Genomic DNA, 10857 nt, shown 5'->3' on the forward strand with positions numbered 1-10857 from the left:
GAGGTTGCAGTGAGCAGAGATTGCACCACTGCACTCCAGCCTGGGCAACAGAATGAGACCTGTCTCAAAATCATAATGCCTAGGACATTCAGATTGAACTTTGATTTTATTATCTCAATAATAGCTGCTTTTTTGAGAATTATGTACTGTAATTGTCATAATGTTACCTCCTTCCTCAAAAGAACTTAATGGGGTAATGGATGATCTATCAATTTTACAAAAAGCACATGGAATTAACTCCAAGTAATCTGCACAAATCCTAACCGTTTTAAGTATTGGAGTCAGGACATGAAGCTAGCTGTCTTGGATTCTGAAGCCTACCCCTTTCTCTAGTATTTAAGGCCCTAGTTTCTTGACGAACGAGGCTGGTCTTTAGCAGTTTCTTGCATCCACAAAAACGTAAGCAACCCCTAAGTATTTACCAGGCTCACCATCAGCACCTGAAAATGATGTATCTGGCCCACGTTCTTTGGCACCCCACCACTCCACACACACTAGCCTTATAGAATGTTTCTAACAATATTGTACAAAAATGAGTAAACTCATTTAAGTTTATAAGAATTCTGGAAAGACCCCCAAACAGGAAAAGGGCTATATTCCGGTTTATTTCTTTCAACAACATTTCCTAGTTTCTACTTGGGATTTTTCCCTAAAACCTCTCTAATATGGGTTTATTTCTTTGAAATCATGTTGTTGAAAGAATTTTAAATAAAAATCTTTCCTCTGCGATGGATGATGATAAGGAAATTCATCCCCATGCTCCCACTTAAGGAAAGGGGGGGATCACCCTGCATGGGCAACAGTACACAAGCTATGGAAGCTCATCCTCCACGGCTGAAATGTCTAATCTGAGATTACAATGAGCTTCCTTCTCTTTTTCTCTCATTTATTCCACATGAACATGGTAATTATCAAGCGTTTTATCATCTCCAAGCTCAAAGCCCAACACAATATAAAAGTTTCAGTGCTCTGCATGTTAAAAAGAACTATGTGTAGTTTGCAGCCCCTTCCATTCCTGAAATTGTACAGTTCATCCTCTGTGGCAGACACAATAAACAAACGATTTTGTGTTCCACGTACACAACCTGAAAGAAAGGGGGAGGGCCAGCGCGCATGCTCAGTACTCAAGCCCACCAGCCCATCCCACAGCCCTTTGCTACTGCGCCTGCGTGTGGGAGACGCCTCGCGCAGTTTACGGGCGGGAAGCACCCTGGAGAACCCGGATGGAACCCGGGCCTGGCTGAGGCGGAGGTTGTTGCGGATGCTCGTCTCTCCACGCGCACCGCAGATTCCTGCTCGGGGGTCGGACCTGAGGAACCGCCGTCTCTACTGGTTCTGACGGCCAGAGGCTGGACCTTAGGCTGAGCAGAGAGCGGAACTGGAGCCTGAAACAGGCGCCTGAAAGAAGCCCGAGCATCCCATGGGCCTGCGCCTCAGGCTCGGAGACGGGCGGGCGGAGACAGCGCTCAGTCTTTTTCTTTTTTTTTCCTAGCCGCTGGCGTTCTTATCTCACCCTGGAGGCTGTAAAAATCTCCGTCCTTAACAGTAACACCATCAGGTCCTATCAGTTAAGAGCTGCTTGTTATTTGCATGCATTCTTATAATTAAACCTCCCAACAACCCTGTAAGGTAGGTACTCTTACCCCTCTGGAGGAACTGAGGCTTGGAAAGGTCCCAGCCTGTAAGTGACAAAGCCACGATCCCAGGCGTTTGCCCCTGGAGCGTCTGCCCAGCCACCAAGTTCCTGCCCCCTTTCTCCTGGCTATTAATTTTAACTGCAAAATGTAATGCTTAAATGCTCTGCCTCCCCAAACACCTGCGCCTACCATGATCTTGCATACTAAGTGGCTGGATAGAAGTTGAATTGTATTTGGTTTGGAGTTTCAGATTTACAACCGCACTTTGGTGTTTTCACTGCTGGAATGAATATATATATATATGTGTGTGTGTGTATATATATATTAGCATTCCCTAAATGTTTTGTGAGTGTTCACTTTTAACGATTTTGCTCAATTGTAATACTTTTTCATATCTACCCTTCATAAACTTGCCAAAACATTTTTCTTTGTTATATCAGATCTTTCATTAAGCATCTGAAGATAATCTCTCAAAAGAATCATTCTTAAAATGAGTGATATCTATCTAAAGATAATGCTTTTTTTATTATGGAAAGTTTCCGAAATACATAAAAATCGAATGGTGTAATGATGTGTACCCATCATCCAGCTTCAAGAGTTACCAACTTAAGGCCACTCATTTCTTTTATCTCCACCCTGCTTTGTGCATGTTTGTGAGTGTGCTGAAGTATAGTATTTCAAAGGAATCCCAGACGTCTTATTTCACTTGTAAATAATTGTGTCGAACACATGAGGACTTTTTAAAAAACACAAACACAATACCATTATCATGCCTGTTTAACAATATCTCCTTATGATGATGATGCTTTTTAATGTTTACATATTTTAGGATATTGTAATTCCTAAATACCACAAAAAGCGCAAGTGCAAATTGTGAAGTTCTAAAACAGGCCTCTTAGGCAGTAAGTTCATCTTTGAGGCTCTGGAAAATTCTTGCCACTTATTCTCCCTTTTTCAGAGGGATGGAGAAGAATACCATAAATTGATTTTCCTAAAACTTTTGTTCAAAGCAGGTAAATTTTAAATTAAAATATACTTGAGAGACATAGTCAAGGTGGATAGGAAATGGACTCTTTAACAGATCTTGTAATGATTTCTGGTATGTTCTGTTTTGTTTTTGAGACAGAGTCTCATTCTCACCCAGTCTGGAGAGTGCAGTGGCGTCATCTCAGCACACTGCAACCTCTGCCTCCCAGATCAAGCGATTCTCCTGCATCAGCCTCTCCAGTAGCTGGGATTACAGACACCCACCACCATGCACAGCTAATTTTTGTATTTTTAGTAGAGACAAGTTTTCGCCAAGTTGGCCAGGCCAGTCTTGAACTCCTGACATCAGGTGATCCGCCCTCCTCAGCCTCCCAAAGTGCTGGGATTATGGACATGAGCCACCATGCCCGGCCTTTTTTTGAGACAGAGTCCGGCTCTCCTAGGCTGGAGTGCAGTGGCCTGATCTCAGCTCACTGCAACCTCTGCCCCCTGGGTTCAAGCAATTCTCCTGCCTCAGCCTCCCGAGTAGCTGGGATTACAGGCATGTGCCACCACACCCAGCTAATTTTTGTATGTTTATTAGAGACAAGAGCTTCACTATGTTGGCCAGGCTGGTCTGGAACTCCTGACCTCAAGTGATCCACCCACCTTGGCCTCCCAAAGTGCTGGGATTACCGGCATGAGCCACCACGCCAGGCCCCTCTTGTAAAGATTTCTAATGTGACTAAAAACATTTTCCTTTATTCCCTCTGCCTCCCCAAATATTACATGATAAATACACATTAATAGAATACCGAAAAATAAGCATTTTATGGTAATGTCATAATTTTATTGTCATTAATTAGAAGTGGTTCTAAGCAACAGTGGCCATGTAGTCTCATTACTTGACAAATGAAGTCTTAAGATCAGCTCTTTAAACTTCGGATGGTCTTTTTTGATTGGCAGACATCCTCCAGTTTAACAGGCTCATAACAACCGTGTAACAGATCAACTTATTTTATTGGAGTACACTTTACAACTAGTTCATCTTGGTAGATCCACTTGAAAGCTAATGCTTTAAGTAGATATTCTTGGCTTGTGATTTTTCTTTTAATGGCCACAGTGGGCATTTGGATTTAAATGTATACCTGTTACTTTATTTCAGCCACATTCTCTGGTACAGAACTTCGGAAACTTTGGGGATCACTTATTTATCTTGGAGATAGAATGTTTTCTAAGGTCTATTTGAGCCTACCTGTGGATTATGCCTTTACTCATTGCTAAAGAGAGAGAAAGAGAAAAGACATGGTTTTCATTTTAGGTTTCAACTTTCACAGGAGGATGTCATAAGCTCAGAAAACGTAGAAAATTTAAATATCTATTCAAGCATTGGGACCATTCACTTAGAAATCTAGAATATTTGTTAGCTAAGGATTGGTTTGAAGGATATGTTTTCATTCCCCTAAATCTGACTACCTAACCAGGATGTGTTTCAGGATTGCCTGAACATTATTTCCCCATATTCTTTTGTTCTGCTTCTGGAGAAGATGATGTATTAGTTCTAAGGTAGTGCAGGGACATGTATGTTTTCAAAGAGTTTCCCAGTGATTGTGATGATATGGTATCTCTTGTCACAGATCACTGTTCTAGTTACTATTTATAAGAATTATCTAAAATACTTATTTAGAATACAGATTCTAGGCCCCCACTCCATAGCTAGAGAATCAGAATCTCTATGGGTAGGGCCTTCTACATCCTCTCTTTGGGTTAAACCAAACCTTAGGAATGCTTCTGTGTGTGTCTGTGTGTGTGTGTATGTGTGTGTTCATGACTGCCTTCACTTAGAGGTATTTAGGTGGAAAAGCATCATGAAATTCCTTATTGTACTTAAGGGTGTTCTCATATGAGAGGGATTTTGCTGAAGTCTCGGTAAGAAGAATAGTTGTGTTTCCCCTGAACAAGTTGTTTTGCTTTTTTTTTTTTTTTTTTTTTTTTTGACAGAGATTTGCTCTGTCGCCCAGGCTGGAGTGCAGTGGCATGATCTTGGCTTGGTAGCTGGGGCTACAGGTGTATGCCACCATGCCCAGCTAATTTTTTGTATTTGTAGTAGAGATGGGGTTTCACCATATTGCCCAGGCTGGTCTCAAACTCCTGAGCTCAGGCAGCCCACCCACCTCAGCCTCCTAAAGTGCTGGGATTACACGCATGAGCTACCACACCCAGCCATTTTGCTTTTTTATGTGGATAGTATGAATCATGGACCAATAGTTTGTTACACTTAGCAGTAAGGAAACTCTGAGCCAATTTGTAGCCTACTTTTGCATCAAGGGTGGCTTAATCAGACTTAAAGATCCTATTTGAAATTCTGTGCCTAAGTTGGACTCAAAACTGCTCAAGGTTCAAATAGTATTACAGACCTATTTAATCCTTAACTATTAAAAGGAACTACCACGTTCTCATAAATTGTAGCTAAATAATGTGTACACATGAACAGATAATGGAGTGATGGGTAGAGGAGAGGAAGGGTGGGGTGGGAGGGAGTAGATGAGAAATGAGTACAATGTATGTTATTTGGGTGTCAGATACCCTAAAAACCCTCACTTCGCCACTATACAATCTATGCATATAACAAAATTGTGCTTGTACCCCATAAATTTATATAATTTTTTTAACCTCCATGTCAGTATCCACCCTTCCTTATTTAGTGAATTGCTCCTTTATTCAGTGATTCCTAACTGAGGGTATGCATACATCTTTGGGGCTGAATGGAAGAAGGTGGTGGTAGTGAGATGCCCTTTCTAGGGATACAAAATGTGCTAGATATGTTTGTAACATACATTATTGAAAACAAGTTAAGCCATAACTGTAATTCACCAATAAAGGACTTACAGGTATGCGTAACTTGTCTAAGCTCAAATCTTCCATATATAACTTGCTGGCGAATTATTTATTCCAGGGCATTAGCTATGAGTTGCTAGCTTTAAGTTACACTATATCCTGTCATGGCTTACTTTGAATTGACATGCTGCAGGCTATATCTTAACATATACAAGATAGTATGTGATGACAATATAGCATGTGATGTGGCTTTGTTTTAATTCAGTTAGCCACTGGTTTTTAATGTGTGGGTTATATTTTACTCCCAAAGCAAAATTCTGTGGCATCTCTGGAATACTGCCTGAGAATTTTTGTGTGCCATGTCGAAGAAACGCAAATGGGATGATGACTATGTTCGCTACTGGTTCACCTGTACAACGGAAGTTGATGGAACTCAGCGCCCACAGTGTGTGTTGTGTAACTCAGTATTTTCAAATGCTGACCTCAGACCATCAAAACTGTCGGACCATTTTAACAGACAGCATGGTGGTGTAGCTGGGCATGAGCTCAATAGCCTGAAGCATATGCCAACACCATCTGATCAGAGTGAAACCTTGAAAGCATTTGGAGTTGCATCTCATGAGGATACTTTATTACAAGCATCATATCAATTTGCATATTTATGTGCCAAGGAGAAGAATCCTCATACAGTAGCTGAAAAGTTAGTGAAACCTTGTGCACTGGAAATAGCACAAATAGTTTTGGGACCAGATGCACAAAAGAAGCTTCAGCAGGTACCCTTATCAGATGATGTGATCCATTCTAGAATTGATGAAATGAGCCAAGATATCTTACAGCAAGTTCTAGAAGATATCAAAGCCAGTCCTCTTAAAGTGGGTATTCAGCTTGCTGAGACAACTGACATGGATGACTGCAGTCAGCTAATGGCATTTGTGCGATATATAAAAGAAAGAGAGATCATAGAAGAATTTCTCTTCTGTGAACCATTGCAGCTATCCATGAAAGGAATAGATGTGTTCAATCTCTTCAGAGACTTCTTTCTGAAGCATAAGATAGCACTTGATGTATGTGGCTCTGTTTGTACTGATGGTGCCTCCTCTATGCTAGGAGAAAATTCCGAGTTTGTTGCCTATGTGAAAAAAGAGATACCTCATATCGTAATCACACATTGTTTATTGAATCCTCATGCACTTGTCATAAAGACATTGCCTACAAAACTGAGGGATGCTCTGTTTACTGTGGTGAGGGTAATAAATTTCATCAAAGGGAGAGCTCCAAATCATCGCCTATTTCAGGCTTTCTTTGAAGAAATTGGCATAGAATATAGTGTCCTCCTTTTCCATACTGAAATGAGGTGGCTTTCCCGAGGCCAAATACTTACTCACATTTTTGAAATGTATGAAGAAATAAATCAGTTTCTTCACCACAAAAGCAGTAATTTAGTTGATGGCTTTGAAAATAAAGAGTTTAAAATTCACCTAGCATACCTTGCAGATTTATTCAAACACTTAAATGAACTCAGTGCATCTATGCAGAGGACTGGGATGAACACAGTATCAGCTAGAGAAAAGTTATCTGCTTTTGTTAGAAAGTTTCCGTTTTGGCAAAAACGAATTGAGAAAAGAAATTTTACCAATTTTCCTTTTCTTGAAGAAATAATTGTTTCAGATAATGAAGGAATATTCATTGCAGCTGAAATAACACTGCATCTGCAACAATTGAGCAACTTCTTCCATGGATATTTTTCCGTTGGAGATCTTAATGAGGCAAGTAAATGGATATTGGATCCATTTCTTTTTAATATCGATTTTGTTGATGATAGTTATTTAATGAAAAATGATCTTGCTGAATTACGAGCTAGTGGCCAAATCCTAATGGAATTTGAGACAATGAAGCTTGAGGATTTCTGGTGTGCCCAATTCACAGTGTTTCCAAACCTGGCAAAGACAGCTCTAGAAATCCTTATGCCATTTGCAACTACATACCTTTGTGAGTTGGGATTTTCATCACTTTTACATTTCAAAACAAAGTCCAGAAGCTGCTTTAGTCTGAGTGATGATATCCGTGTGGCTATTTCAAAAAAAGTTCCTCGTTTCTCAGACATCATTGAACAAAAGCTACAGCTACAGAAGCCACTGTAAGCTGATATACTTTTTTAATGTATAATTTTAATCTTAATATCATTGTAAAATTAAACTGTAATTCTGTTTCTTCTCTTTCATATTTATGATATACTGAATTTTTTATCTAAAAAACTTAACAACTTTAACTTTGAATGAGGCATGTGAAAATGTGTTTTGAGAATAAAAAAACAACAGAAAGGATTAAGTACTACTGACTAGTTGCTATCGTGAGGTTTTCCTAATTCTGAGTATCTGTTTAATCTGTTCATGTGGTATGTAAAAAAGATACCTAAGCACTAGAATATCCAGCTAAATGGTGCAGTAGGCTAGGAATTGAGCCAGGAGAAAAGAGAAGATATCCCAGAAGTCAAAAAGGCAAAATGACAGATTGAGTTCGCCCATCTTTGTTATGGAAAGGTTAATGAAATCAGAAGAGGATTATGAAATACAATGGGAAAAGGAATGATCTGGTTTATATAAGACTTATTTTTAAATATGCTCTTTGGGGTTAGTTTCACAATGTCCATTCCCCTAGCTCCTATGCTATGAATATCATATTAATAAATAGCCTAATATATTAATCACTGTTTGTCATCTTTAAATTACTTCAGAACTCCAAGTTATCAAGGCTGCTGAAAAGGAGATTCCTGAGCCTTACCCTAGAGATTCTGATTAGCAGGGTCTTTGATAAGGTCAAGGATCCTCATTCGTAACCAGCTTTCCAGACTGTTCTGATGGATTCTTGTGTCCTCTGGTTTCAATTTTTCCTACACTTATTTTTCCTTTACCCTAATTTTGTCACTAATATTACATCTTATATGTATTTTTCTAAGTTCAAAATGTCAGAGTATAAATCATAAATAAATTGACATGAAATCAATGGAGTAATTCAAGACCATCACAAAATTCCCCATGGGAATCTAACTTAGCACACTTTTCTGGATGATAATTTGGCAAAATATTTTTTAATTTAAATACATTTTCATTTATATTTTTAAACATTAATGTTTTATCAAAGTACTGCATGCTGAAGGCTGGGAAAAAATGATATAGAGAGTCCTATAAGGAAAAGCCACAGTCCCCTTCCTGCCCAGTTACCCATTTCTTCTGTGATTTCTTGTAATTCTACCCACATCTCTTAAGTAGTATGTTCATACCATAAGATATAGCAGTTATATCAGCTTTAAAAGTTATATATTGACTCCCCTAGATAATAAGTAAGGATTGAATTTATAAGATATCCATCTCTTCTACTCCCCTCAATTTTTTATTATTATTACACTAATGTTAGGCTCTTTGTTGGTTATTTATAGCTCTTTGATTAAGATTTTTTCCTTTATAAATTTATCATATGGAAAGAATCAGGAATGTCCCAAAGTTTTACTTATAAGGTGGCTAATCACAGCATTTTTATAATACTGAAAAATAAAAAATAAACCTGAAGGAAAATGGAACCTGACTACCAAATTTAGATGCCACATTAGTACACAGATCAAAGTTTATATTTTATCAGTAATTATAAATACATGCCTTTTTTCACTTAAAAATGTAGTAACAGAATATAGGTCTTAATTTTCCTATTACAATCTAACCTCAAAGACAGTGGGAAAAATTTCCAAAGCTAATATGGAAATCTAGATGTGTAGGCCAGCCGTGGTGGCTCACGCCTGTAATCCCAACACTTTGGGAGGCCAAGGCAGGCAGATCACTAGGTCAGGAGTTCGAAACCAGCCTGGCTAACATGGTGAAACCCCACCGCTACTAAAAATACAAAAATTAGCCAGGCATGGTGGCATGCGCCTGTAATCCCAGCTACTCAGGAGGCTGAGACAGGAGAATTGCTTGAACCCAAGAGACAGAGGTTACAGTGAGCCGAGATCGTGCCACTGCACCCCAGCCTAGGTGACAGAGTGAGACTCCATCTCAAAAAAAAAAAAATCTAGATGTGTATATATAAAGTTTAATCTGTATGCAATTCTAAAGGTAGGAAGGAAGTAGGAACAGGGACATGGGCATGTATGAAACCTAGGATTTAACAGTATAATAGAAGGACCAGGATGAAATGACCTTTGATAGTCAGTCTTTCATTAGGTCTTAGACTAAATTAGTTATTGCTGCTCTGAAACAAAAACTCAAAGGACATTTTTAAGGAAATGGCTAACTAGGACTTTTACTCATTTCCAAATTCTACAACAATTTATTTTCTCTTGATCAAATGAAAGAGCTGCAGTGTTTTCTAAAATGAAGGAATTTCAATTTTTTTTAGTTTAAAAATGTCCCACAATGGTACATATATTGGAATTTTTAGTCATGTGTTGGTTTCTTTTTTCCCAAAGAAGACATAATTACTTTTCTTATGTTTTATTTTAGGGTCATTGATAAATTTTGAAAAGGAATAAAAAATAAAATAACAATCTTGATGACCAGCAGATGTCACTCTCTGTGTAGGTTTGAATGAAAGCAACTTTACTCTCATTACAGATTTTGCCAAATAGCTGATTTTAAACATCTCTAGAAAAGGTACTAGTGGCTGAAATTTAAAATTCCCCATCTGAGCCTCTGTGGACTCAAAATTGGGCAGGCAGAACTCTGTTGGAGCCAGTAATCACGAGACTACAAGAAATCACTGGGAAACACAGGTGGGAAAGAGAAAATATTAATGACTTTTTCTGTAATACAAGCATGTGGATTTTTGACATCCTCACTGGCTAAGTCACCAAAAGCTGCTTAAAGTTAGTAAATAATAGGTCAGCATTTTCAGGCATGAGCCGATGAAAAGCAAAACCAAATAGACTTACACTTTTTTTTTTTGTGAGGCGGAGTCTTGCTCTGTCGCCCAGGCTGGATGCAGTGACAATCTCGACTCGCTGCAAGCTCCGCCTCCCAGGTTCACGCCATTCTCCTTCCTCAGCCTCTTGAGTAGCTGGAACTACAGGCGCCTGCCACCATGCCTGGCGAATTTTTTTATGTTTTTAGTAGAGACAGGGTTTTACCATATTAGCCAGGATGATCTCTATCTCCTGATCTCGTGATCCACCCACCTCGGTCTCCCAAAGTGCTGGGATTACAGGCGTGAGCCACCGCGCCCAGCTGACTTATACTTTTAAAGAGTGAACTTGATGATACTTGAATTATATCTCAATTTTTTTTTTTTTTTTTTGAGATGGAGTCTCACTTTGTCACCCAGGCTGGAGTGCAGTGGTGTGATCATGATCTCAGCTCACTGCAACCTCCACTCCCAGGTTCAAGAGATTCTCCTGTCTCAGCCTCCCAAGTAGCTGGGATTACAGATG

At 39.1% G+C, this 10857-nt stretch overlaps 1 protein-coding gene across 2 annotated transcripts; it reads left to right on the plus strand.

The window, feature by feature from the left end:
- Positions 1-35: 35 nt before the first annotated feature.
- ZBED8 (zinc finger BED-type containing 8) lies at positions 36-8145 on the plus strand. Of its 2 annotated transcripts, none has more exons than XM_033180395.1 (2): positions 36-1629; positions 5752-8145. In XM_033180395.1, exon 2 carries the CDS (start codon positions 5801-5803, stop codon positions 7580-7582), a length of 1782 nt encoding a protein of 593 aa, XP_033036286.1. In that variant the 5' UTR covers positions 36-1629; positions 5752-5800; the 3' UTR covers positions 7583-8145. The 2 variants fall into 2 exon arrangements, with proteins under 2 accessions (XP_033036286.1, XP_033036287.1); XM_033180396.1 differs by lacking the exon at positions 36-1629 and adding an exon at positions 2916-2973.
- The last annotated feature ends 2712 nt before the right edge of the window (positions 8146-10857 follow it).

Source organism: Trachypithecus francoisi, unplaced genomic scaffold (assembly GCF_009764315.1).
Source record: "Trachypithecus francoisi isolate TF-2019V2 unplaced genomic scaffold, Tfra_2.0 Lachesis_group2, whole genome shotgun sequence".
NCBI classification, from domain to species: Eukaryota; Metazoa; Chordata; class Mammalia; order Primates; family Cercopithecidae; genus Trachypithecus; species Trachypithecus francoisi.